This window comes from Pelecanus crispus, chromosome 2 (genome assembly GCF_030463565.1).
Source record: "Pelecanus crispus isolate bPelCri1 chromosome 2, bPelCri1.pri, whole genome shotgun sequence".
In the NCBI taxonomy this organism is placed as follows: Eukaryota; Metazoa; Chordata; class Aves; order Pelecaniformes; family Pelecanidae; genus Pelecanus; species Pelecanus crispus.
The window spans coordinates 175,842,956-175,869,242 of NC_134644.1; the positions used below are offsets into that span (position 1 = coordinate 175,842,956).

General features: G+C 58.9%; 1 protein-coding gene across 1 annotated transcript; it reads left to right on the forward strand.

Annotated features, from left to right (window-relative positions):
- Positions 1–422: 422 nt before the first annotated feature.
- On the forward strand, positions 423–19,736 carry EPPK1 (epiplakin 1). The gene is made up of 2 exons (XM_075705872.1): positions 423–7,565; positions 11,550–19,736. Exons 1-2 carry the CDS (start codon positions 423–425, stop codon positions 19,734–19,736), a joined length of 15,330 nt encoding a protein of 5,109 aa, XP_075561987.1.
- The last annotated feature ends 6,551 nt before the right edge of the window (positions 19,737–26,287 follow it).

The window sequence follows — 26,287 nt, forward strand, 5'->3', positions numbered from 1 at the left end:
CTGGTGGTCAAACGCATGTGACAGCCTGTGGGGGCTTCACCCCTCCCAGGAGCCAGGCCTGCCTCAGCCCAGTGCTCCACAGGTCCCACTGGTGCTTCTGGTGCTTCTGCTCCAGTCTCGCTCTCACGCTGAGCTGTCCCACTGCACCCAGCAAGCCCAGCTCAGAGAGCAGAGGGCACTGGCCTCTGGCAGGGCTGACTCAGCACGGCAGGGACAGGGACAAGCACATTGCCCTGAACACGCTCAGCCTTTGGCTGTTACTTCCTCCTGCCTGTGAGGTATTTCTTTGTCTTCCCCCCCCCCCCCCCCCCCCCCGTATTTAGCATGCAAACCATAGGAAAGTTGATTTCTCACTGAGCTTTCCCATTCTCTCGCCTCTCTCCAGAGAGTCTTGACAGCTGTGAAAGGAGAGCAGTGGGAGGATGGAGAGCAAGCCAGCAGTGAACGGCCATGCTGCCCCCATCTCCCCCCAGGAAGACATGCCAGGAGCAAACCACTTGTGCCAGGACATATTGCCTTGCAAAGAGAAAAAAGCAGCTGATGGGGCTGTGGTGGTGATGGCTGCTTCTAGTGAGCCCTCAGAGGCAGCTGGCAGCATTGCTGGAGTGTATGTAGAGGCTTCGAAGAAGATAATGAGCTTTTATGATGCCACCAGAGAACATCTTCTGAGTTTGGATTCGGCACTCTGTCTTCTCGAGGCCCAGGCAGCCACAGGCTTCATCACAGACCCAGTGAAGAACAGGCATGTGTCTGTAGCAGAAGCCGTGCAGCTGGGGCTGGTGGGGCTGGAGCTGAAGGAGAGGTTGCTCTCTGCAGAGAAAGCTGTTACTGGCTTCGTGGACCCCTACACAGAAGAGAAAATCTCCCTCTACCAGGCGATCCAGAAGGACCTGATTGGGAGGGAGCAAGGTATTCAGCTGCTAGAGGCCCAGATTGCAACCGGAGGCGTCATTGACCCAGCCACTGGCTGCCGGCTCCCGGCAGATGTTGCCTGTGAGAGGGGATATTTAGATGAAGAGGTGAGACAGCTCCTCTCTGACCCCAGCAATGAGAACAGCAAAGGGTTCCTCAACCCCAGTACTATGGAGAGGATCACTTATATAGAGCTTATAAGGAGGTGTGTTGTTGATCCAGCCTCGGGCTTCCTCCTCTTGCCCCTGCAAATCACATTCCCAGGGCTGGGAGGGAGGGTGAGCAGCAGGGATCTGCTGGAATGTGGCATCATCAGCCCTGACACCTTCAGAGGTCTTCAGGAGGGAAGAATTTCTGCCCAGGAGGTAGCAGAGAACGATTCCATTCAGCAGTTCCTGTATGGGACAAGGAGTGTAGCTGGTGTTGTCCTGCCTTCCAGTGAGCGGAAAAGCCTTTACCAGGCACTGAGAGAGCATCTCCTCATGCCTGGTGCTGCTCTGATGCTCCTGCAAGTCCAGGCCTCCACCGGCACCCTGACAGACCCCATAAAGAACAAACGCTACTCAGTTGATGAGGCTGTCAGGGTCGGTCTCATTGGCCCAGAGCTTCATGAGAAACTGTCTTCAGCTGAGAGGACCATCGCTGGATACAGGGACCCCTACACTGGAGAAATGCTCTCTCTGTTCCAAGCCATCAGGAAGGGTTTTATCCCCAAGGATCATGGCATTTACCTGCTGGAGGCTCAGATGGCCACAGGGGGTATAATTGCTCCAGGCAGGCACCTCCGTGTCCCCACAGAGACAGCTTGCAAGTGGGGGTACCTGGATGAGGCCACAAGACAGCTCCTCTCCAGTCCTACTGATGACATGAAAGGCTTCTTCGACCCCAGCTCCAAGGAGAAGCTGATCTACGCAGACCTGCTCAAGCGCTGTGTCACTGATCCCAACACGGGGCTCCTTCTGCTGCCACTTGGAGACAGCAGAGAAGGATCCAAGGGAACCCACCTCTTCTTTGACCATAGGACCCAAACAGCGCTGGAAAACACACAGGTCCCCATTGCTTTAGGTAAATTCAAGGGCAAGTCAGTGTCTCTCTGGAAACTCCTCTTCTCAGACTACATCCAGAGTGAGCAAAGAGCTGCTCTCACCCAGCAGTACCTTGCAGGAACGCTCTCTACGCAGGAATTGGGTAAGGCAGTCAGTGCCATCATTGAGGAAATGGATTCCATTGCTAATGTCACCTTTGAAGGACTGAGGGACCGGGTGACAGCTGACCAGCTCCTGAGCTCTGAAATCATTAACAAAGATTTGTTTAAGAAACTGAAGGAGGGAGAAACATCAGCCAAAGAAGTTGTCAGCATGGACAGTGTCAAGAAGTACCTGCAAGGGACCGGTAGCATTGGTGGGCTCCTGCTTCCTGACTCCCAGGAGAAGATCAGCATCTACCAGGCAAAGCGGAAAGGTCTTTTAAGGCCAGGAACATCACTGATCCTCCTGGAGGCACAGGCTGCTACTGGATTTATCATTGACCCAGCTGCCAACAAAAGGTATTCTGTGGATGAGGCATTACGAGCGAACGTCATTGGCCCAGATGTTTATGACAAGCTACTGACTGCAGAGAAATCAGTCACCGGCTACAGAGATCCTTACTCAGGGAATAAGATCTCCCTCTTCCAGGCCATGAAGAAGGAGCTCATCGTCAAGGAGCACGCCATCCGCCTGCTCGAGGCCCAGATCGCCACCGGCGGCATCATTGACCCCGTCAACAGCCACCGCATCCCCGTGGAGGTGGCCTACCGGCGTGGCTACTTTGACAAGAAGATGAATGTAATCCTTTCTGATCCCAGCGATGACACCAAGGGCTTCTTCGACCCCAACACCCACGAGAACCTCACCTACCTGCAGCTGAAGGAGAAGTGTATCACAGAGCCATCCACCGGGCTCTGCCTCCTTCCTCTGGACAGCAGGAAGCACCAGTTCGTCGATGATGCCACCAGACGGGTGTTCAGGAGCTCCTGGCTGCCGGTCGGGTTTGGGCGGTTACGGGGGGAGAAGGTCTCTGTGTGGGACCTGCTGAACTCCGAGTACTTCAGCGAGGGGAGGCGCCGAGAGATATTCAACCACTACCAGCTGAGAAAGCTCACCCTGGAGCAAATTCGAATCATGTTGGAGGAGGAAATGAAAAAATGGGCCCCCATCAAGTTCCCAGCCTTGAGAGGCAGTGTCAGTGCTTACCACCTGATGGAAACAGGTGTCATTGACAAGGCCTTGTTTGAGAAGGTGGTGGAGGGATCCGTTACACCAGAGGAAGTCCTGCACATGGGCTCCGTCAGAAAGTACCTCTATGGCTCTGGCAGCATCGGGGGGATTGTACTCCAGCCATCGAACCAGAGGATAAGCATTTATGAGGCCATGAAGAAAAACATCATGGTACCAGGAATAGCCCTCCCACTGCTAGAGGCCCAGGCTGCCACAGGCTTCATCATTGACCCAGTGAGCAACCAGAAACTCTGTGTGGATGATGCCATCAAGGAAGGAGTCGTTGGGCCAGAAGTCCATGAGAAGCTGCAGCATGCAGAAGGGGCTGTAACAGGCTATAAAGATCCTTTCACAGGCAAGAAGATACCCCTCTTCCAGGCGATGAAGAAGGGCCTGGTTGCCAACAAACAGGCCATGCAGTTGATGGAGGTGCAGATGGCTACAGGAGGCATCATTGACCCAACATGTGGCCACTATATATCCATAGAATCTGCCCAGAAGCGAGGGTGCCTGGATGAGGACACAAGAAAGGCCCTTTCTAAGCCCAGTGACAACAACAGAGCCTTCTGCGTCCCCAACAGCAAAGAGACCGTGACCTATGCCGAGCTAATCAAGCGCTGCCAGAAGGACGAGATCTCTGGCTTCCACTTGCTGCCTCTGCCACAGACAGCTGCTCCTGCCTACACCGACGAACAAATCCAACAGATTTTTAAGGAATCTGTAGTGAAGGAAAAAGGGGTCTCCCTCTGGGAGCTAATCCACTCTGGATATTTCACTGAGGAGCAGAGGAGTGACTTTGTGGAGAGGTTCCGGTCTGAAGGAATGTCGGTGCAGCAGCTGATTGCCCTTGTGCTCAGGCTGGTTCGGGAGATGGAAATGAAAGCCTGTACCCACATCACCTTGGAGGGCTTGCGGGGCAGTGTCCCTGCAGTCTGGCTGCTGGATGCCGGCATCATTACTGAGAAGACGTTTGAAGAACTGGCTCAGGGCATAAGAACTCCCGAGGAAGTGGCTGCGATGGAGAGCGTGAAGAGGTACTTGCAGGGCACAGGCAGCATCGCCGGGGTATTCATAGAGGCATCCAAAAAGAAGATGAGCTTTTACAATGCCATGAAAAACAACCTCCTCCTCCCCGGGGCTGCTCTGAGGCTGCTGGAGGCTCAGGCAGCCACAGGATACCTAAGTGACCCAGCAACAAACCAGAGACTCAGCGTGCGGGATGCTGTGAAAGCAGCCGTTGTTGGTGAAGAGCTCACTGAGAAACTCCTTCTAGCTGAGAGGGCAGTGACTGGCTACACAGATCCCTACACGGGGAGCTCCATCTCACTGTGCCAAGCGCTCAGGAAAGAGCTGATTCCCCTGCAAGATGCTGTTCCCTTGCTAGAGGCCCAGCTGGCCACAGGAGGGGTCATTGATCCCATTCACCACCATCACCTTCCACTCCAGGCTGCATGCAGATATGGCTTCTACGATGAGGACCTGAACCAAACCCTCTCTCAGCTGAATGACAGCACCAAAATCTTTTTTGATCCAAACACAAAGGAGAATGTGACCTACCAGCAGCTGAAGGACAGGTGCATTCGTGATGCTGAGTCAGGTCTCTGGCTCCTTCCTCTCTCAGAAAACGCAATGTTCTGCGTGGATGAACAAACCATGGAGGTGCTGAAATCTGTGACTGTTTGTGTCAACATAGGGCGGTTCAAAGGACAGACAGTGTCCGTCTGGGACCTTCTCAACTCTGAGTACCTCTCAGACAGCAAGAGAAGAGAGCTAGTGCAAAAGTACAAAGATGAGAATACTGAAGTGCTACATGAAATCACAATAATTGTCACCACAATCATCAAAGAGACTGAGACACAAGGCAAGAAGTTTGCATTCAAGGGCCTGCGGAAAAGACTATCCGCCAGCGACCTCTTCCAGTCTCAAGTGATAGACAAACAAACCCTCGATGAGCTCAACCAGGGGAAGAAAACAGTCAAAGAAGTCACTGAAATGGACTCTGTCCGCAGGTACCTGGAGGGCAGCAATTTCATAGCAGGGGTGCTCCTACAGCCAAGCAATGAGAAGATGAGCATCTACCAGGCCATGAGGAAGGGCATCCTGAGGCCAGGGACAGCACTGGTGCTGCTGGAGGCACAGGCTGCCACTGGCTACATCATTGACCCAGAGAAAAACAAGAAGTTTTCAGTGGAGGAAGCATTAACTGCAGGTCTAATTGGAGGGGAAATTTTTGAAAAGCTACTCTCTGCAGAAAGAGCCGTGACAGGCTACACCAACCCCTACACAAAAGCCCCAATGTCCCTGTTTGAAGCTATGAACCAAGGACTGATTGTGAAGAGCCACGGCATCCGCCTGCTCGAGGCCCAGATCGCCACCGGCGGCATCATTGACCCTGTCAACAGCCACCGTATCCCCGTGGAGGTGGCCTACCAGCGTGGCTACTTCGACCAAGAGATGAACCAGATCCTCTCCGACCCCACCGACGACACCAAGGGCTTCTTTGACCCCAACACCCACGAGAACCTCACCTACATGCAGCTGCTGGAGAGATGTGTCCAAGAGTCAGAGACTGGGTTGTACATGCTACAAGTTGTACAGGAAGGAGGAAAGTACTTCTACATTGATGAGTTTACAAAACAGGTTTTGCGCTCAGAGCCCCTTGAAGTGAAAGTTGGGAAGTTTAAGGACCAAACAGTTTCCGTCTGGGAAATTCTCTGCTCTCATTACATCTCCGAGCAGAAAAGGAAAGAACTAGTGATGCAGTACAAATGCAAAACCCTCACACTGGAAGCTCTGATAGCCCTCATCCTCAAAATAATTGAGGATACAGAGCGAAGAGCAGAAGCCCTCAAGGTTAAAGGGCTCCGGGGGGATGTGTCAATCTCAGAATTGTTTAACTCTGAGATAATTGACAAGAAAACTCTAGATCAGCTGCAGGATGGGAGTCTCACACTTGCCAGCCTCACAAAGAGGGACACCATCAAAAGGTACTTGGATGGCACTGGATGCATTGCCGGTGTTCTAGTGCCATCACGGAAAGAGAAGATGAGCATCTACCAGGCCCTGGAGAAGGGCCTCCTCACAGAGCAATGTGCACTGGGGCTGCTGGAGGCACAGGCTGCCACTGGTTTTCTCATTGACCCACTGAAAAATAAGAAGCTCTCCGTGGATGAGGCTGTCTCATCTGGGCTGGTGGGTAGCAACTTGCACAAGAAGCTCCTGTCAGCAGAGAAAGCTGTGACAGGATACACAGATCCACACACAGGAAATAAAATATCCCTCTTCCAGGCCATAAGGCAAAAGATAACAGCCAAGGAGCACGGCATCTGCCTGCTGGAGGCCCAGCTCGCCACCGGCGGCATCATTGACCCCGTGCACAGCCACCGCCTCCCCATAGAGGTGGCCTACCGGCGCGGCTACTTGGATGAAGATATGTTTCTCCTACTTTCTGATCCAGATCATGGTAGCAAAGGTTTTATAGATCCAAACACTCATGAGAAAATCAGTTACAGTCAGCTCCTACAGAGATGTTCCAAAGACAGAGATACCGGATTGCACCTGCTGCAGGTCATGGAAAAAGAAGATGACTATTTCTACATTGATGAGCAAACAAAAAATGCTCTATTATGTACAAAGGTACAAGTGCCTGTTGGAAAATACAAAGGACATGTATTATCACTGTGGGAACTTCTTTGTTCTGAGTACATCACAGAAGAGAAAAGAAAAGAACTGGTGAAAAAATATAAAGAAGAATCCCATCACATAATACAAGGAATCATTGATACAATACTAAATATCATTAAAGAAAAAGAAGAGGACAGAAGTGATGTCTGGTTCCCAGGACTCAGACAGAAAATAACAGCTTCAGAACTTCTCAGTGCACAGATAATTACAGAAGAAACAATGGAAAAACTCCATGAAGGAAAAGAGACAGTACAAGAAATAGCAAAAATGGATAGTGTGAGAAGATACCTTGAGGGAACTGGAAGCATTGCCGGCGTGCTGGTGCCCTCCAAGGCCGACCCCACCAAGATGGAGAAGATGAGCATCTACCAGGCCATGTGGAAGGCCATTGTGAGACCAGGTACAGCACTGGTGCTGCTGGAGGCACAGGCTGCAACCGGCTTCATCATTGACCCGCACACCAACAAGAAGCTCTCCGTGGACGAGGCCGTCTCGTCCGGGCTGGTGGGCAGCGAGCTACAAAAAAAACTCCTTTGTGCAGAGAGTGCCGTAACAGGATACACTGACCCCTACACAGGACAAAAGATCTCCCTCTTCCAGGCCATGAAGAAGGAGCTCATCGTCAAGGAGCACGGCATACGCCTGCTCGAGGCCCAGATCGCCACCGGCGGCATCATCGACCCCGTGCACAGCCACCGCCTCCCCGTGGAGGTGGCCTACCGGCGCGGCTACTTTGACCAGGAGATGAACCAGGTCCTCTCCGACCCCACCGATGACACCAAGGGCTTCTTCGACCCCAACACCCACGAGAACCTCACCTACCTGCAGCTCCTCCACCGCTGCGTGCCCGACCCGGACACGGGGCTGCTCATGCTCCAGCTGATGGACAAGGGCTCCGTGCTCTACCAGCTGCCCGAGGACGCCTGGAAAGCCCTGCAGGCCGCCCGCACCACCGTCAGCGTGGGGCTCTTCCAGGGCCAGAGCGTCACCGTCTGGGAGCTCCTCTTCTCCCGCTACGTCCCCGAACACCAGCGCCAGGACCTCCTCCGGAAGTACAAGGCGGGGACAGTCACCGTCTCCGAGATCATCACCCTCCTCACCGCCATCATCACCGCGGCTGAGGGCCAGGGCCACGGCGCTGCCCCGGCCCGCAAGCCGACGCAGCGGGAGGCCCCGGCCCCGGCCGAGAACGGTGAGGCCACGGGCTCCCAGCGGGAGCGGGAGCGGGAGCGGGAGCGGGAGCGGGAGCTGGAGCTGGAGCGGTCCCTGAAGTCCCGCACCGTCGAGGTCTCGGCGGGCAGCTTCCACGGCAGGAAGGTCTCCCTGTGGGAGCTCCTCTTCTCCAAGTACATCTCGGAGGCAAAGAGGCAGGAGCTGCTGGGGAAGGTGCGGGCCGGGAGCCTGGTGCTGGACGAGCTGGCGAGGCTCCTCACCGTCCTCATCGAGGAGGCGGTGGAGCGGAGCAGCAACGTGAAATTCCCGGGCATCAGGAGGCAGGTGTCCGCCTTGGACCTGGTGGACTCGGACATCATCGACAAGGACACGCTGGCCGAGCTGGTCCAGGGCTCCAAGACGGTGGAGGCGGTGACGGAAATGGCCTCCGTCAAGCGCTACCTGGACGGCACGGGCTGCATCGCCGGCGTGCTGGTGCCCTCCAAGGCCGACCCCACCAAGATGGAGAAGATGAGCATCTACCAGGCCATGTGGAAGGGCATCCTGAGGCAGGGCACGGCCCTGGTGCTGCTGGAGGCACAGGCTGCAACCGGCTTCATCGTTGACCCGCACACCAACAAGAAGCTCTCCGTGGACGAGGCCGTCTCGTCCGGGCTGGTGGGCAGCGAGTTGCACGAGAAGCTCCTGTCGGCCGAGAGGGCTGTGACGGGCTACACCGACCCCTACACCGGCGACCAGATCTCCCTCTTCCAGGCCATGAAGAAGGAGCTCATCGTCAAGGAGCACGGCATACGCCTGCTCGAGGCCCAGATCGCCACCGGCGGCATCATCGACCCCGTGCACAGCCACCGCCTCCCCGTGGAGGTGGCCTACCGGCGCGGCTACTTTGACCAGGAGATGAACCAGGTCCTCTCCGACCCCACCGATGACACCAAGGGCTTCTTCGACCCCAACACCCACGAGAACCTCACCTACCTGCAGCTCCTCCACCGCTGCGTGCCCGACCCGGACACGGGGCTGCTCATGCTCCAGCTGATGGACAAGGGCTCCGTGCTCTACCAGCTGCCCGAGGACGCCCGGAAAGCCCTGCAGGCCGCCCGCACCACCGTCAGCGTGGGGCTCTTCCAGGGCCAGAGCGTCACCGTCTGGGAGCTCCTCTTCTCCCGCTACGTCCCCGAACACCAGCGCCAGGACCTCCTCCGGAAGTACAAGGCGGGGACAGTCACCGTCTCCGAGATCATCACCCTCCTCACCGCCATCATCACCGCGGCTGAGGGCCAGGGCCACGGCGCTGCCCCGGCCCGCAAGCCGACGCAGCGGGAGGCCCCGGCCCCGGCCGAGAACGGTGAGGCCACGGGCTCCCAGCGGGAGCGGGAGCGGGAGCGGGAGCGGGAGCTGGAGCTGGAGCTGGAGCGGTCCCTGAAGTCCCGCACCGTCGAGGTCTCGGCGGGCAGCTTCCACGGCAGGAAGGTCTCCCTGTGGGAGCTCCTCTTCTCCAAGTACATCTCGGAGGCAAAGAGGCAGGAGCTGCTGGGGAAGGTGCGGGCCGGGAGCCTGGTGCTGGACGAGCTGGCGAGGCTCCTCACCGTCCTCATCGAGGAGGCGGTGGAGCGGAGCAGCAACGTGAAATTCCCGGGCATCAGGAGGCAGGTGTCCGCCTTGGACCTGGTGGACTCGGACATCATCGACAAGGACACGCTGGCCGAGCTGGTCCAGGGCTCCAAGACGGTGGAGGCGGTGACGGAAATGGCCTCCGTCAAGCGCTACCTGGACGGCACGGGCTGCATCGCCGGCGTGCTGGTGCCCTCCAAGGCCGACCCCACCAAGATGGAGAAGATGAGCATCTACCAGGCCATGTGGAAGGGCATCCTGAGGCAGGGCACGGCCCTGGTGCTGCTGGAGGCACAGGCTGCAACCGGCTTCATCGTTGACCCGCACACCAACAAGAAGCTCTCCGTGGACGAGGCCGTCTCGTCCGGGCTGGTGGGCAGCGAGTTGCACGAGAAGCTCCTGTCGGCCGAGAGGGCTGTGACGGGCTACACCGACCCCTACACCGGCGACCAGATCTCCCTCTTCCAGGCCATGAAGAAGGAGCTCATCGTCAAGGAGCACGGCATACGCCTGCTCGAGGCCCAGATCGCCACCGGCGGCATCATCGACCCCGTGCACAGCCACCGCCTCCCCGTGGAGGTGGCCTACCGGCGCGGCTACTTTGACCAGGAGATGAACCAGGTCCTCTCCGACCCCACCGATGACACCAAGGGCTTCTTCGACCCCAACACCCACGAGAACCTCACCTACCTGCAGCTCCTCCACCGCTGCGTGCCCGACCCGGACACGGGGCTGCTCATGCTCCAGCTGATGGACAAGGGCTCCGTGCTCTACCAGCTGCCCGAGGACGCCCGGAAAGCCCTGCAGGCCGCCCGCACCACCGTCAGCGTGGGGCTCTTCCAGGGCCAGAGCGTCACCGTCTGGGAGCTCCTCTTCTCCCGCTACGTCCCCGAACACCAGCGCCAGGACCTCCTCCGGAAGTACAAGGCGGGGACAGTCACCGTCTCCGAGATCATCACCCTCCTCACCGCCATCATCACCGCGGCTGAGGGCCAGGGCCACGGCGCTGCCCCGGCCCGCAAGCCGACGCAGCGGGAGGCCCCGGCCCCGGCCGAGAACGGTGAGGCCACGGGCTCCCAGCGGGAGCGGGAGCGGGAGCGGGAGCTGGAGCTGGAGCTGGAGCTGGAGCTGGAGCGGTCCCTGAAGTCCCGCACCGTCGAGGTCTCGGCGGGCAGCTTCCACGGCAGGAAGGTCTCCCTGTGGGAGCTCCTCTTCTCCAAGTACATCTCGGAGGCAAAGAGGCAGGAGCTGCTGGGGAAGGTGCGGGCCGGGAGCCTGGTGCTGGACGAGCTGGCGAGGCTCCTCACCGTCCTCATCGAGGAGGCGGTGGAGCGGAGCAGCAACGTGAAATTCCCGGGCATCAGGAGGCAGGTGTCCGCCTTGGACCTGGTGGACTCGGACATCATCGACAAGGACACGCTGGCCGAGCTGGTCCAGGGCTCCAAGACGGTGGAGGCGGTGACGGAAATGGCCTCCGTCAAGCGCTACCTGGACGGCACGGGCTGCATCGCCGGCGTGCTGGTGCCCTCCAAGGCCGACCCCACCAAGATGGAGAAGATGAGCATCTACCAGGCCATGTGGAAGGGCATCCTGAGGCAGGGCACGGCCCTGGTGCTGCTGGAGGCACAGGCTGCAACCGGCTTCATCGTTGACCCGCACACCAACAAGAAGCTCTCCGTGGACGAGGCCGTCTCGTCCGGGCTGGTGGGCAGCGAGTTGCACGAGAAGCTCCTGTCGGCCGAGAGGGCTGTGACGGGCTACACCGACCCCTACACCGGCGACCAGATCTCCCTCTTCCAGGCCATGAAGAAGGAGCTCATCGTCAAGGAGCACGGCATACGCCTGCTCGAGGCCCAGATCGCCACCGGCGGCATCATCGACCCCGTGCACAGCCACCGCCTCCCCGTGGAGGTGGCCTACCGGCGCGGCTACTTTGACCAGGAGATGAACCAGGTCCTCTCCGACCCCACCGATGACACCAAGGGCTTCTTCGACCCCAACACCCACGAGAACCTCACCTACCTGCAGCTCCTCCACCGCTGCGTGCCCGACCCGGACACGGGGCTGCTCATGCTCCAGCTGATGGACAAGGGCTCCGTGCTCTACCAGCTGCCCGAGGACGCCCGGAAAGCCCTGCAGGCCGCCCGCACCACCGTCAGCGTGGGGCTCTTCCAGGGCCAGAGCGTCACCGTCTGGGAGCTCCTCTTCTCCCGCTACGTCCCCGAACACCAGCGCCAGGACCTCCTCCGGAAGTACAAGGCGGGGACAGTCACCGTCTCCGAGATCATCACCCTCCTCACCGCCATCATCACCGCGGCTGAGGGCCAGGGCCACGGCGCTGCCCCGGCCCGCAAGCCGACGCAGCGGGAGGCCCCGGCCCCGGCCGAGAACGGTGAGGCCACGGGCTCCCAGCGGGAGCGGGAGCGGGAGCGGGAGCGGGAGCGGGAGCTGGAGCTGGAGCTGGAGCTGGAGCGGTCCCTGAAGTCCCGCACCGTCGAGGTCTCGGCGGGCAGCTTCCACGGCAGGAAGGTCTCCCTGTGGGAGCTCCTCTTCTCCAAGTACATCTCGGAGGCAAAGAGGCAGGAGCTGCTGGGGAAGGTGCGGGCCGGGAGCCTGGTGCTGGACGAGCTGGCGAGGCTCCTCACCGTCCTCATCGAGGAGGCGGTGGAGCGGAGCAGCAACGTGAAATTCCCGGGCATCAGGAGGCAGGTGTCCGCCTTGGACCTGGTGGACTCGGACATCATCGACAAGGACACGCTGGCCGAGCTGGTCCAGGGCTCCAAGACGGTGGAGGCGGTGACGGAAATGGCCTCCGTCAAGCGCTACCTGGACGGCACGGGCTGCATCGCCGGCGTGCTGGTGCCCTCCAAGGCCGACCCCACCAAGATGGAGAAGATGAGCATCTACCAGGCCATGTGGAAGGGCATCCTGAGGCAGGGCACGGCCCTGGTGCTGCTGGAGGCACAGGCTGCAACCGGCTTCATCGTTGACCCGCACACCAACAAGAAGCTCTCCGTGGACGAGGCCGTCTCGTCCGGGCTGGTGGGCAGCGAGTTGCACGAGAAGCTCCTGTCGGCCGAGAGGGCTGTGACGGGCTACACCGACCCCTACACCGGCGACCAGATCTCCCTCTTCCAGGCCATGAAGAAGGAGCTCATCGTCAAGGAGCACGGCATACGCCTGCTCGAGGCCCAGATCGCCACCGGCGGCATCATCGACCCCGTGCACAGCCACCGCCTCCCCGTGGAGGTGGCCTACCGGCGCGGCTACTTTGACCAGGAGATGAACCAGGTCCTCTCCGACCCCACCGATGACACCAAGGGCTTCTTCGACCCCAACACCCACGAGAACCTCACCTACCTGCAGCTCCTCCACCGCTGCGTGCCCGACCCGGACACGGGGCTGCTCATGCTCCAGCTGATGGACAAGGGCTCCGTGCTCTACCAGCTGCCCGAGGACGCCCGGAAAGCCCTGCAGGCCGCCCGCACCACCGTCAGCGTGGGGCTCTTCCAGGGCCAGAGCGTCACCGTCTGGGAGCTCCTCTTCTCCCGCTACGTCCCCGAACACCAGCGCCAGGACCTCCTCCGGAAGTACAAGGCGGGGACAGTCACCGTCTCCGAGATCATCACCCTCCTCACCGCCATCATCACCGCGGCTGAGGGCCAGGGCCACGGCGCTGCCCCGGCCCGCAAGCCGACGCAGCGGGAGGCCCCGGCCCCGGCCGAGAACGGTGAGGCCACGGGCTCCCAGCGGGAGCGGGAGCGGGAGCGGGAGCGGGAGCGGGAGCTGGAGCTGGAGCTGGAGCGGTCCCTGAAGTCCCGCACCGTCGAGGTCTCGGCGGGCAGCTTCCACGGCAGGAAGGTCTCCCTGTGGGAGCTCCTCTTCTCCAAGTACATCTCGGAGGCAAAGAGGCAGGAGCTGCTGGGGAAGGTGCGGGCCGGGAGCCTGGTGCTGGACGAGCTGGCGAGGCTCCTCACCGTCCTCATCGAGGAGGCGGTGGAGCGGAGCAGCAACGTGAAATTCCCGGGCATCAGGAGGCAGGTGTCCGCCTTGGACCTGGTGGACTCGGACATCATCGACAAGGACACGCTGGCCGAGCTGGTCCAGGGCTCCAAGACGGTGGAGGCGGTGACGGAAATGGCCTCCGTCAAGCGCTACCTGGACGGCACGGGCTGCATCGCCGGCGTGCTGGTGCCCTCCAAGGCCGACCCCACCAAGATGGAGAAGATGAGCATCTACCAGGCCATGTGGAAGGGCATCCTGAGGCAGGGCACGGCCCTGGTGCTGCTGGAGGCACAGGCTGCAACCGGCTTCATCGTTGACCCGCACACCAACAAGAAGCTCTCCGTGGACGAGGCCGTCTCGTCCGGGCTGGTGGGCAGCGAGTTGCACGAGAAGCTCCTGTCGGCCGAGAGGGCTGTGACGGGCTACACCGACCCCTACACCGGCGACCAGATCTCCCTCTTCCAGGCCATGAAGAAGGAGCTCATCGTCAAGGAGCACGGCATACGCCTGCTCGAGGCCCAGATCGCCACCGGCGGCATCATCGACCCCGTGCACAGCCACCGCCTCCCCGTGGAGGTGGCCTACCGGCGCGGCTACTTTGACCAGGAGATGAACCAGGTCCTCTCCGACCCCACCGATGACACCAAGGGCTTCTTCGACCCCAACACCCACGAGAACCTCACCTACCTGCAGCTCCTCCACCGCTGCGTGCCCGACCCGGACACGGGGCTGCTCATGCTCCAGCTGATGGACAAGGGCTCCGTGCTCTACCAGCTGCCCGAGGACGCCCGGAAAGCCCTGCAGGCCGCCCGCACCACCGTCAGCGTGGGGCTCTTCCAGGGCCAGAGCGTCACCGTCTGGGAGCTCCTCTTCTCCCGCTACGTCCCCGAACACCAGCGCCAGGACCTCCTCCGGAAGTACAAGGCGGGGACAGTCACCGTCTCCGAGATCATCACCCTCCTCACCGCCATCATCACCGCGGCTGAGGGCCAGGGCCACGGCGCTGCCCCGGCCCGCAAGCCGACGCAGCGGGAGGCCCCGGCCCCGGCCGAGAACGGTGAGGCCACGGGCTCCCAGCGGGAGCGGGAGCGGGAGCGGGAGCGGGAGCGGGAGCTGGAGCTGGAGCTGGAGCGGTCCCTGAAGTCCCGCACCGTCGAGGTCTCGGCGGGCAGCTTCCACGGCAGGAAGGTCTCCCTGTGGGAGCTCCTCTTCTCCAAGTACATCTCGGAGGCAAAGAGGCAGGAGCTGCTGGGGAAGGTGCGGGCCGGGAGCCTGGTGCTGGACGAGCTGGCGAGGCTCCTCACCGTCCTCATCGAGGAGGCGGTGGAGCGGAGCAGCAACGTGAAATTCCCGGGCATCAGGAGGCAGGTGTCCGCCTTGGACCTGGTGGACTCGGACATCATCGACAAGGACACGCTGGCCGAGCTGGTCCAGGGCTCCAAGACGGTGGAGGCGGTGACGGAAATGGCCTCCGTCAAGCGCTACCTGGACGGCACGGGCTGCATCGCCGGCGTGCTGGTGCCCTCCAAGGCCGACCCCACCAAGATGGAGAAGATGAGCATCTACCAGGCCATGTGGAAGGGCATCCTGAGGCAGGGCACGGCCCTGGTGCTGCTGGAGGCACAGGCTGCAACCGGCTTCATCGTTGACCCGCACACCAACAAGAAGCTCTCCGTGGACGAGGCCGTCTCGTCCGGGCTGGTGGGCAGCGAGTTGCACGAGAAGCTCCTGTCGGCCGAGAGGGCTGTGACGGGCTACACCGACCCCTACACCGGCGACCAGATCTCCCTCTTCCAGGCCATGAAGAAGGAGCTCATCGTCAAGGAGCACGGCATACGCCTGCTCGAGGCCCAGATCGCCACCGGCGGCATCATCGACCCCGTGCACAGCCACCGCCTCCCCGTGGAGGTGGCCTACCGGCGCGGCTACTTTGACCAGGAGATGAACCAGGTCCTCTCCGACCCCACCGATGACACCAAGGGCTTCTTCGACCCCAACACCCACGAGAACCTCACCTACCTGCAGCTCCTCCACCGCTGCGTGCCCGACCCGGACACGGGGCTGCTCATGCTCCAGCTGATGGACAAGGGCTCCGTGCTCTACCAGCTGCCCGAGGACGCCCGGAAAGCCCTGCAGGCCGCCCGCACCACCGTCAGCGTGGGGCTCTTCCAGGGCCAGAGCGTCACCGTCTGGGAGCTCCTCTTCTCCCGCTACGTCCCCGAACACCAGCGCCAGGACCTCCTCCGGAAGTACAAGGCGGGGACAGTCACCGTCTCCGAGATCATCACCCTCCTCACCGCCATCATCACCGCGGCTGAGGGCCAGGGCCACGGCGCTGCCCCGGCCCGCAAGCCGACGCAGCGGGAGGCCCCGGCCCCGGCCGAGAACGGTGAGGCCACGGGCTCCCAGCGGGAGCGGGAGCGGGAGCGGGAGCGGGAGCGGGAGCTGGAGCTGGAGCTGGAGCGGTCCCTGAAGTCCCGCACCGTCGAGGTCTCGGCGGGCAGCTTCCACGGCAGGAAGGTCTCCCTGTGGGAGCTCCTCTTCTCCAAGTACATCTCGGAGGCAAAGAGGCAGGAGCTGCTGGGGAAGGTGCGGGCCGGGAGCCTGGTGCTGGACGAGCTGGCGAGGCTCCTCACCGTCCTCATCGAGGAGGCGGTGGAGCGGAGCAGCAACGTGAAATTCCCGGGCATCAGGAGGCAGGTGTCCGCCTTGGACCTGGTGGACTCGGACATCATCGACAAGGACACGCTGGCCGAGCTGGTCCAGGGCTCCAAGACGGTGGAGGCGGTGACGGAAATGGCCTCCGTCAAGCGCTACCTGGACGGCACGGGCTGCATCGCCGGCGTGCTGGTGCCCTCCAAGGCCGACCCCACCAAGATGGAGAAGATGAGCATCTACCAGGCCATGTGGAAGGGCATCCTGAGGCAGGGCACGGCCCTGGTGCTGCTGGAGGCACAGGCTGCAACCGGCTTCATCGTTGACCCGCACACCAACAAGAAGCTCTCCGTGGACGAGGCCGTCTCGTCCGGGCTGGTGGGCAGCGAGTTGCACGAGAAGCTCCTGTCGGCCGAGAGGGCTGTGACGGGCTACACCGACCCCTACACCGGCGACCAGATCTCCCTCTTCCAGGCCATGAAGAAGGAGCTCATCGTCAAGGAGCACGGCATACGCCTGCTCGAGGCCCAGATCGCCACCGGCGGCATCATCGACCCCGTGCACAGCCACCGCCTCCCCGTGGAGGTGGCCTACCGGCGCGGCTACTTTGACCAGGAGATGAACCAGGTCCTCTCCGACCCCACCGATGACACCAAGGGCTTCTTCGACCCCAACACCCACGAGAACCTCACCTACCTGCAGCTCCTCCACCGCTGCGTGCCCGACCCGGACACGGGGCTGCTCATGCTCCAGCTGATGGACAAGGGCTCCGTGCTCTACCAGCTGCCCGAGGACGCCCGGAAAGCCCTGCAGGCCGCCCGCACCACCGTCAGCGTGGGGCTCTTCCAGGGCCAGAGCGTCACCGTCTGGGAGCTCCTCTTCTCCCGCTACGTCCCCGAACACCAGCGCCAGGACCTCCTCCGGAAGTACAAGGCGGGGACAGTCACCGTCTCCGAGATCATCACCCTCCTCACCGCCATCATCACCGCGGCTGAGGGCCAGGGCCACGGCGCTGCCCCGGCCCGCAAGCCGACGCAGCGGGAGGCCCCGGCCCCGGCCGAGAACGGTGAGGCCACGGGCTCCCAGCGGGAGCGGGAGCGGGAGCGGGAGCGGGAGCGGGAGCTGGAGCTGGAGCTGGAGCGGTCCCTGAAGTCCCGCACCGTCGAGGTCTCGGCGGGCAGCTTCCACGGCAGGAAGGTCTCCCTGTGGGAGCTCCTCTTCTCCAAGTACATCTCGGAGGCAAAGAGGCAGGAGCTGCTGGGGAAGGTGCGGGCCGGGAGCCTGGTGCTGGACGAGCTGGCGAGGCTCCTCACCGTCCTCATCGAGGAGGCGGTGGAGCGGAGCAGCAACGTGAAATTCCCGGGCATCAGGAGGCAGGTGTCCGCCTTGGACCTGGTGGACTCGGACATCATCGACAAGGACACGCTGGCCGAGCTGGTCCAGGGCTCCAAGACGGTGGAGGCGGTGACGGAAATGGCCTCCGTCAAGCGCTACCTGGACGGCACGGGCTGCATCGCCGGCGTGCTGGTGCCCTCCAAGGCCGACCCCACCAAGATGGAGAAGATGAGCATCTACCAGGCCATGTGGAAGGGCATCCTGAGGCAGGGCACGGCCCTGGTGCTGCTGGAGGCACAGGCTGCAACCGGCTTCATCGTTGACCCGCACACCAACAAGAAGCTCTCCGTGGACGAGGCCGTCTCGTCCGGGCTGGTGGGCAGCGAGTTGCACGAGAAGCTCCTGTCGGCCGAGAGGGCTGTGACGGGCTACACCGACCCCTACACCGGCGACCAGATCTCCCTCTTCCAGGCCATGAAGAAGGAGCTCATCGTCAAGGAGCACGGCATACGCCTGCTCGAGGCCCAGATCGCCACCGGCGGCATCATCGACCCCGTGCACAGCCACCGCCTCCCCGTGGAGGTGGCCTACCGGCGCGGCTACTTTGACCAGGAGATGAACCAGGTCCTCTCCGACCCCACCGATGACACCAAGGGCTTCTTCGACCCCAACACCCACGAGAACCTCACCTACCTGCAGCTCCTCCACCGCTGCGTGCCCGACCCGGACACGGGGCTGCTCATGCTCCAGCTGATGGACAAGGGCTCCGTGCTCTACCAGCTGCCCGAGGACGCCCGGAAAGCCCTGCAGGCCGCCCGCACCACCGTCAGCGTGGGGCTCTTCCAGGGCCAGAGCGTCACCGTCTGGGAGCTCCTCTTCTCCCGCTACGTCCCCGAACACCAGCGCCAGGACCTCCTCCGGAAGTACAAGGCGGGGACAGTCACCGTCTCCGAGATCATCACCCTCCTCACCGCCATCATCACCGCGGCTGAGGGCCAGGGCCACGGCGCTGCCCCGGCCCGCAAGCCGACGCAGCGGGAGGCCCCGGCCCCGGCCGAGAACGGTGAGGCCACGGGCTCCCAGCGGGAGCGGGAGCGGGAGCGGGAGCGGGAGCTGGAGCTGGAGCTGGAGCTGGAGCTGGAGCGGTCCCTGAAGTCCCGCACCGTCGAGGTCTCGGCGGGCAGCTTCCACGGCAGGAAGGTCTCCCTGTGGGAGCTCCTCTTCTCCAAGTACATCTCGGAGGCAAAGAGGCAGGAGCTGCTGGGGAAGGTGCGGGCCGGGAGCCTGGTGCTGGACGAGCTGGCGAGGCTCCTCACCGTCCTCATCGAGGAGGCGGTGGAGCGGAGCAGCAACGTGAAATTCCCGGGCATCAGGAGGCAGGTGTCCGCCTTGGACCTGGTGGACTCGGACATCATCGACAAGGACACGCTGGCCGAGCTGGTCCAGGGCTCCAAGACGGTGGAGGCGGTGACGGAAATGGCCTCCGTCAAGCGCTACCTGGACGGCACGGGCTGCATCGCCGGCGTGCTGGTGCCCTCCAAGGCCGACCCCACCAAGATGGAGAAGATGAGCATCTACCAGGCCATGTGGAAGGGCATCCTGAGGCAGGGCACGGCCCTGGTGCTGCTGGAGGCACAGGCTGCAACCGGCTTCATCGTTGACCCGCACACCAACAAGAAGCTCTCCGTGGACGAGGCCGTCTCGTCCGGGCTGGTGGGCAGCGAGTTGCACGAGAAGCTCCTGTCGGCCGAGAGGGCTGTGACGGGCTACACCGACCCCTACACCGGCGACCAGATCTCCCTCTTCCAGGCCATGAAGAAGGAGCTCATCGTCAAGGAGCACGGCATACGCCTGCTCGAGGCCCAGATCGCCACCGGCGGCATCATCGACCCCGTGCACAGCCACCGCCTCCCCGTGGAGGTGGCCTACCGGCGCGGCTACTTTGACCAGGAGATGAACCAGGTCCTCTCCGACCCCACCGATGACACCAAGGGCTTCTTCGACCCCAACACCCACGAGAACCTCACCTACCTGCAGCTCCTCCACCGCTGCATGCCCGACCCGGACACCGGTCTTTATTTCCTTAATGTTTTTAGAAAATAGTAATGTTTATTTAGAAAACTGTTGTAATCCTTTTGCATTTTGTTTCATTGTTTTTGCATTGGTGAAGAATTTCTCTATTGTCAGTGTTTCGTTTCCTGCTGATATTTTTCTGTTTTTTTTAACTCATGTTTTTTAAAATTCTGATTCTGTTCAGTGAATTTCCTTATTGTTCTCTTTCCTTTTCAATAACCTGCCCTCACCTGCTATAGATCTCTAGTGACTACCCTGAGTATTGTGACATAGGCTATTAACCTTTTGTCTTCTGTAGTCTTTCACAAACACGGGAATCAGCCTGGGTTATCTCAGGTAATTTTGGTGAAATAAGTTGTCCTCATTTTCCTTATCCTGGTTTAAATGCAATTATGTCTTTTGTGGTGTATGACTTGTAGTGAGAATGGTATTTTTATTCTCCTTCTAGTCTGTTTTCTAACGTATTAAGAACTTTTTTTCTTCACAGATTTTCAGGGAATTATTAGAGTTGCAGGTTTTCAAACCTGAGTTTTGCATGGACAGCATATTTCCGGGTAGGCACTATGTCAGGACGGCATTAGGTTTTACTGGAGTGGGATACATTATCTGTTTGCTCTTAATGCCTCGGCCTGTCTAGTTTTTTCTGGGGGTGTCTGGACTACATACACCCTCAGCTTAGAGTGTTTGGCCTCTCACTGATATGTACACTCAATTCACTCACATGCCGTGCTTTCCCTCCCTCTATTCTCCAACTCTCCATGGAGCCTCCATAGAGAGCTGCGCTGTGGGATCCACGCAAGAGCTGAGAGCCCGTAGTGTATGTTGTTGTGCCGTTTTTCTATTCTACCCATCCACGGTCAGGGCAGCCGGCAGTGGCGCAGCCGTTCCCTCTAGCTGGGGCCCCTGTGCGTTTCTCAGCTCCTTTTGCTGTCCTGTGTCCTGAGCTGACTCAGCCCACATGCCGCACTCCTGGAAAGGAGGCAGCCCCAGAACCACTCTGCCATAGAGTTCAGGGCTGAATAATTCTACTACTCTTTAATAGAAGGAAACTTACTCTCCTTAAATGCACTACCTTAGGGTATTTGCCTTAATTAACCCAGTAATGTCCTGCAAAATGGATTTTTTGCCACAGCTTGTATAGCTGGAAACAAGTGTAGGTTAGCTGTGGAACTCCTTACCATAACCTGCTGTGTAGCCCGGAGATTTGCATGGGCTCAAAAAATGATGGGACAAAGTAATGGGAGAGAAGTCCACTGATGGTTGTTAAATGCAAAGACACACCTCTGCCTCAGCAAGTCCCTCAGCCGCAGCTTACTAGAAGACGGAAGGCAGGATCAGGGAGGTGTCGGTATGGGCTCGCACTGCTATTACGTACTTAGCGTAGACTCCGATACTGGATAGAGCTCGCTGCAGCACAGTGGAAACATGGACCTTTGCTCTGGGCTGGTATAATTGCAACTGTCCTACCACCATCTGCATTACGAACATGGGGAAGCACCAGCAATGCCACAATTCACCCAAAGTGCCAGAGTGTAACAGGGAAGTTCTACAGCTCTCAGGTCTCACCACACTCTGTACTGGAGTTAGTTCAGCTTCTTCCCACACCAGCCTGCAGACACTGAAATGCCATCTCCAGAGGGTCTCGATGATTCGGGCTCCCATGTCAACCAAGAGGCTTCATATTCATCTTCTAGACTTCTGCTTTTTCCTGGAAATGGATTAGAAAATGCTTTAGCCAAATCCAGAGTGAATGGCCAAGCTGACTTTCACACACTCTAGCCTTGTGCCATGTCCAGACCTCAGACCCCTGCATGCTGCTGCAGCGTAAGAGGACTCGCTACTGGCTGCTGCATGAGACAAAGCACCCGGCTGGACGGGCTTTTGTCCTGCTCCATCTCAGCCATTCCTGTACTCCTGCCCACACCCCTTGCCCTCAGACTGTCTCCTCTTAGTCTCCAGTTCCACATCTTTCAACCTCCTCCACACTTTTCACCCGATCTCCAAGTGCCCCATTTCCCATCCTTCTTATTCATTAGCTCGTGCCTGGCTAGCAAAGCCATGGAGACCCAGCAATCCCTGTGGAGCAGGATGGATGCTTGCAACCCTCCAGCTGGTTTAGCCCTTCCCCTTTCCAGGATCTCTTTTTGGTGATCAGCTCTTCCTGTTAGCTGTCCCATGTTTGTACTAAACCTAACCACTATAAGGCCATTCCTTGATCGGATCTTTGGTCTTATACACCTAGCTAAAAGCCATTTAACTAAACCTAACTGAAAGCTAGTGGCTTATTTTTTATATATCCACTAAGATATAAAAGCGAAAAGGAACCAAGAGGAAACCTCATAGTATTCTGAAGATATCAGTCTCCTAGCCCTGGGCCAGAGCATCATCTGACAATGGTCAACTCCTCAAAGCTTGGCTGTTATCACCCTGTGGCACTGGAGACATAGAAAAATCATAGAATCCTAGAATCGTTGAGGTTGGAAAAGACCTTTAAGATCATCCAGTCCAACCATTAGCCTAACATTACCAAGTCCACACTAAACCAATTAAGGATAGACTAGACTAAACCATGTCCCCAAGTGCCACCTCTGCCCATTTTTTGAACACTTCCAGGGATGGTGACTCCACCACCTCTCTGGGAAGCCTGTTCCAATTCTTGACCATCCTTTCCGTGAAGAAATTTTTCCTAATATCCAACCTAAACCTCCCCTGGTGCAGCTTGAGCCCATTTCCTCTCGTCCTATCGCTATCTACTTGGGAGAAGAGCCCAACACCCACCTCACTACAACCTCAAAAAAAAAAAAAAGCCAGTCTCACACTGAGATCAGGAACAGGCGGAGGAGTGCACAGGATGAAAAGCATGCACTAAGGAAAGGAAGACAGGGTCGGGTCTCGCAGCACGGGCCCAGCACCAAAGCTTGGCTGCCTTCCCACTGTGTGGCTCCGGACCTCCCAGGACTGCGCGGGGCGCGGCGCACGGCTCTCCTCGGCAGGTTACTGGCAGGCGGCACTGAAGAGTCGTCCTGCAGCTGGAGCAGCCTTCCTGGGTGGCATGGTAGCCGGCCCTGGCGTGGAGGCTACAGGGCAGGTGCAGAAGCAGCTTGGCTAAAGACAGTCAGTTCTTCCTCGGGCAGGGGAACAGTGGCCTCCATGGCCGTATGGACCATCATGGCTCACTTCAGGAGCCGTGTTGGACAGCCACACACTTGAACAGCCAGGAGCTAGCAGTATCGGTAAGAAATTCCTGTCCCAGAGCAGGCAGTGAAGCCTAACAGGAACGTGGTGGTGGTGATGGTCCTCCCTGATGAGGGACCCAGAGAGTGAGCTGAGGCAAAACAAACTTTGGGGCTTGTGATCCGGCTTCACATCATGACTCACCTGCAGGGCATGTGGTGGCCGGATCCCAGGAGGTTTCTGGAAAGGCTTGTAATAAGCGCTGGGGAGGAGACAGTGGCCATGGGCTCCACACAGAGAAGATGGAGGAAAGAGGTTCTGGCATCAAAATGTAGGCTCCAGGCAGGAAGATGAAAGCCGGGCCCTCCATGACAGCATTCCCTGAAACAGCCCAGGTACCACATGGAGGTCAGATAGTAAAGCAGGGACATGAATTCACAAAATGGGGCTGAGAAGCTGAAAAGATGTTGTCATAAAAGTTTTGCATCTCCAAGCAAAGGAGAGGCCAAACTTGCACCATTCAATTATGGTGAAAGCAAGCATGGAGAAAAGGAAAAGGGAAGAGCAATTTAAAGAAGCAGATTCCTGTTTAAAAACAATACAGAAAAAAGTAGAGAACCAAGATAAATATGATACATGGGGCTGGAGGAACTGGAATGCCTCATCTCCAAGAAAACACTGGCATGCCATGGGCTTCTTGGGAGGAGGCTCACCAGGAGGACACTGTGACACCAAAGTACAAAATGTACAGAGGCGGTAGAGGAGGGTGTGCTGGTGACAGCCTGGGGCTGTTATCAGAGAGCTTACAGTCGGGTCAAAGTCGCAAATACACCAACAGAGAACCCTGGACCGAAACCCCAGCTCCAGGGGACAGGACAGGGGGAAGGCGTGCAGACAGACGTAAGGGGCAGAGCTGTCCATGCAGAGTCTCAGCTAGGTGGATAGTGTCCTCTGCAGTCAGGGGGAAGGGCAGCTCTTGAGTGGGGACGTGCAAGGGCCATAAAACCATAAATGACATGGGGAAGGCAAGTGGGGAATGAGTATTTGCTATTTTTCATAAGAACTAGGTTGTGGGGAAACAGCAAGAAAGATTTCTGCACACAGCTAAACTGTGGCAGTTGCTGCTGGAATGTCATGGAAGAAAAAACTGCAAATGCTTAAAGGAAAGAAAAGACAAGAAAAAGCGATCCCTCTTCTCAGCAAAGGAGTCGCCAGTGGGGCCCAGAGGGACCCATGCTGAGTGCTGGGCCATTTAACATGTGCAGACATGGTCTGGGAAATGCTGTGAACAGTGAAGGAGCAGATGGTATTAAATTATTCAGCTTTGCAAAGAAAAGTGCCAGCTGCAAAAACTGCAGGAAGGCCAAGCAACATACAGTGACTGGAATAAAAATGGCAGATTACGTTCAAGGTAGGTACAGAGGCACACACAGGGAGAAGCAGTCCTGGTGTCCACAGACCCAGCTCTGAGCTGTTACTGTTCAGCAGCAAGAATTGCAAGATTATTTGATGTGCGCTCAGCAGCAGTCAGAGTAAGTTAAATGTTAAGATTAGGGAGGGAACGTGTCCACGCCAGGATAACGCGCACAAGCTGTGTCCATCCAAAGGCACCACATAATATCCTGAGGAGACCAAGCTCCTTGGTGGGGCTGCAGCCAGGATCTCGGCAGTGGCCCAGCCTTGGTGGCCAGTGGGGCTTCGGTGGTGTAAAGCAGCGTGGACAGAGAGCACCTGCTCCTTTGAGGGTCTCTGGGCAAAGGAGCCGTCAAGAACACACAGGGGCAAACCTGACTGACAGATGATACGGGAGGCGGTGATGGGAACAAACCTGGCCAGTCGCACCAACCGGTCAGGATGTATGGAGCGAGAGGGTGTTTATTTTTCCTGTTGAGATGATAAGGAAACAGAGGGAGGCAAACACAGAGACATAAAACCTGACCTATCAGTGTTAATGAAGACAATAACCAGAAACAAACCCGGTCAGTGGCACTAATTGGTGGGCTATCGAGAAACTGCAGACCAGGGCTTCGCAGCTGGTACAGATGTGTCCTGGTTTGGGCTGGGACAGAGTTAATTTTCTTCCCAGCAGCAGGCACAGTGCTGTGGTTTGGATTTAGGATGAGGATAACGCTGATAACACGCTGATGGTTTAGTTGTTGCTCAGTGCTGCTTACGCCAGGCAAGGACTTCTCAGCTTCCCCTGCTCTGCCAGGGGCACAAGGAGCTGGGAGGGGGCACAGCCAGGAGAGCTGACCCCAACTGCCCCAAGGGCCATTCCATACCATCCGGCGTCATGGGCAGTATGGAAACTGGGGGGGTTGGCCGGGGAGCAGCGATCGCTGCTGGGAACTGGCTGGGCATCGGTCGGCGGGTGGGGAGCAATTGCATTGTGCATCACTTGTTTTGTATATTATTATTATTATCATTATTATATTGTTATTATTATCATGACTATTTTACTTTATTTCAATTATTAAACTGTTCTCATCTCACCCCAGGAGAGTTTCTCACTCCCACTCCTCCGATTCTCTCCCCCATCCCACCGGGGCAGGGGCAGTGAGCGATGGCTGCGTGATGCTGAGCTGCTGCCTGGGGCTGAACCATGACAAGATGTAACCTTGAGGATCTCAGCATCAGCAGCTGGAGGGGCCTCAGCTCTCTGGATCTGGGAAGGGTCCCACAGACTGCGTCCCAAAAATCAGCTACTGAGGGGGACCGGTGTGAGTGAGGGGCTCCACGCTGGTGGCTGGAGCAGGACCGTGGGTCACAGCCCGTGCGCCTGGTGTTGGCTGCTGGCGGGTGGCGAGTGTCTCCCTCAGTCCTGGTGTGTGTGTTGGGGGGGTGGTGGTCTTCAGCAAACTTCAAGCTGGGCCAGACGGTGAGTGGAAGATCCACAGAGGGAGTCAGAAGGCGAGAATCTGGGCAGGGGTGCCAGGTGAACAGAGGGGCTGTGCTGGCACTCGGGGGATCCGTGAGCGTGCATGTGCTTGTGAACCAAGAGTGTCGCGCGTGTGTGCCTGCACTAGCGAGCTCCTGCCTCTGCCAGCCCTGGAGCAGGAGGGGACGTGGCTGCCTGTGCTCATGTGTGACGTAGGTCCTGCGTGCGGGTGCTACTGATGGCAGTGCCTTCTCTGTGGCGGTCTGCCTGACCAGCCATGTCAGCGTCCTCTGTGCATCTCTGTGTCTGTATCTCTGGCATACATGTGTGGCTTTGCTACTGCTTGAACTTGCAAGTGGGAGGGCAGCAGGCGTCCCTCAGCCTGTGCAGAGACTCCAGGCGGGCTCCAGCAGCTGGGCAGGACCATACTGGGCAGTACTGGTCTGTACTGGATGCTACTGGTCTGTACTGGGCACTACTGGGCACCAGTGCCCAGGCTGGAGGCGGTGGCCACTCCAGTCATCCCTTA

Excerpts from the sequence above, each read along its gene's own strand:
- EPPK1 (XM_075705872.1), top strand. The coding sequence starts at position 423 with ATGGAGAGCAAGCCAGCAGTGAACGGCCATGCTGCCCCCATCTCCCCC. Across the intron at positions 7,566-11,549 it reads GCCACCGCCTCCCCGTGGAG|GTGGCCTACCGGCGCGGCTA; the intron begins GTGGCCTACCGG and ends CTCCCCGTGGAG.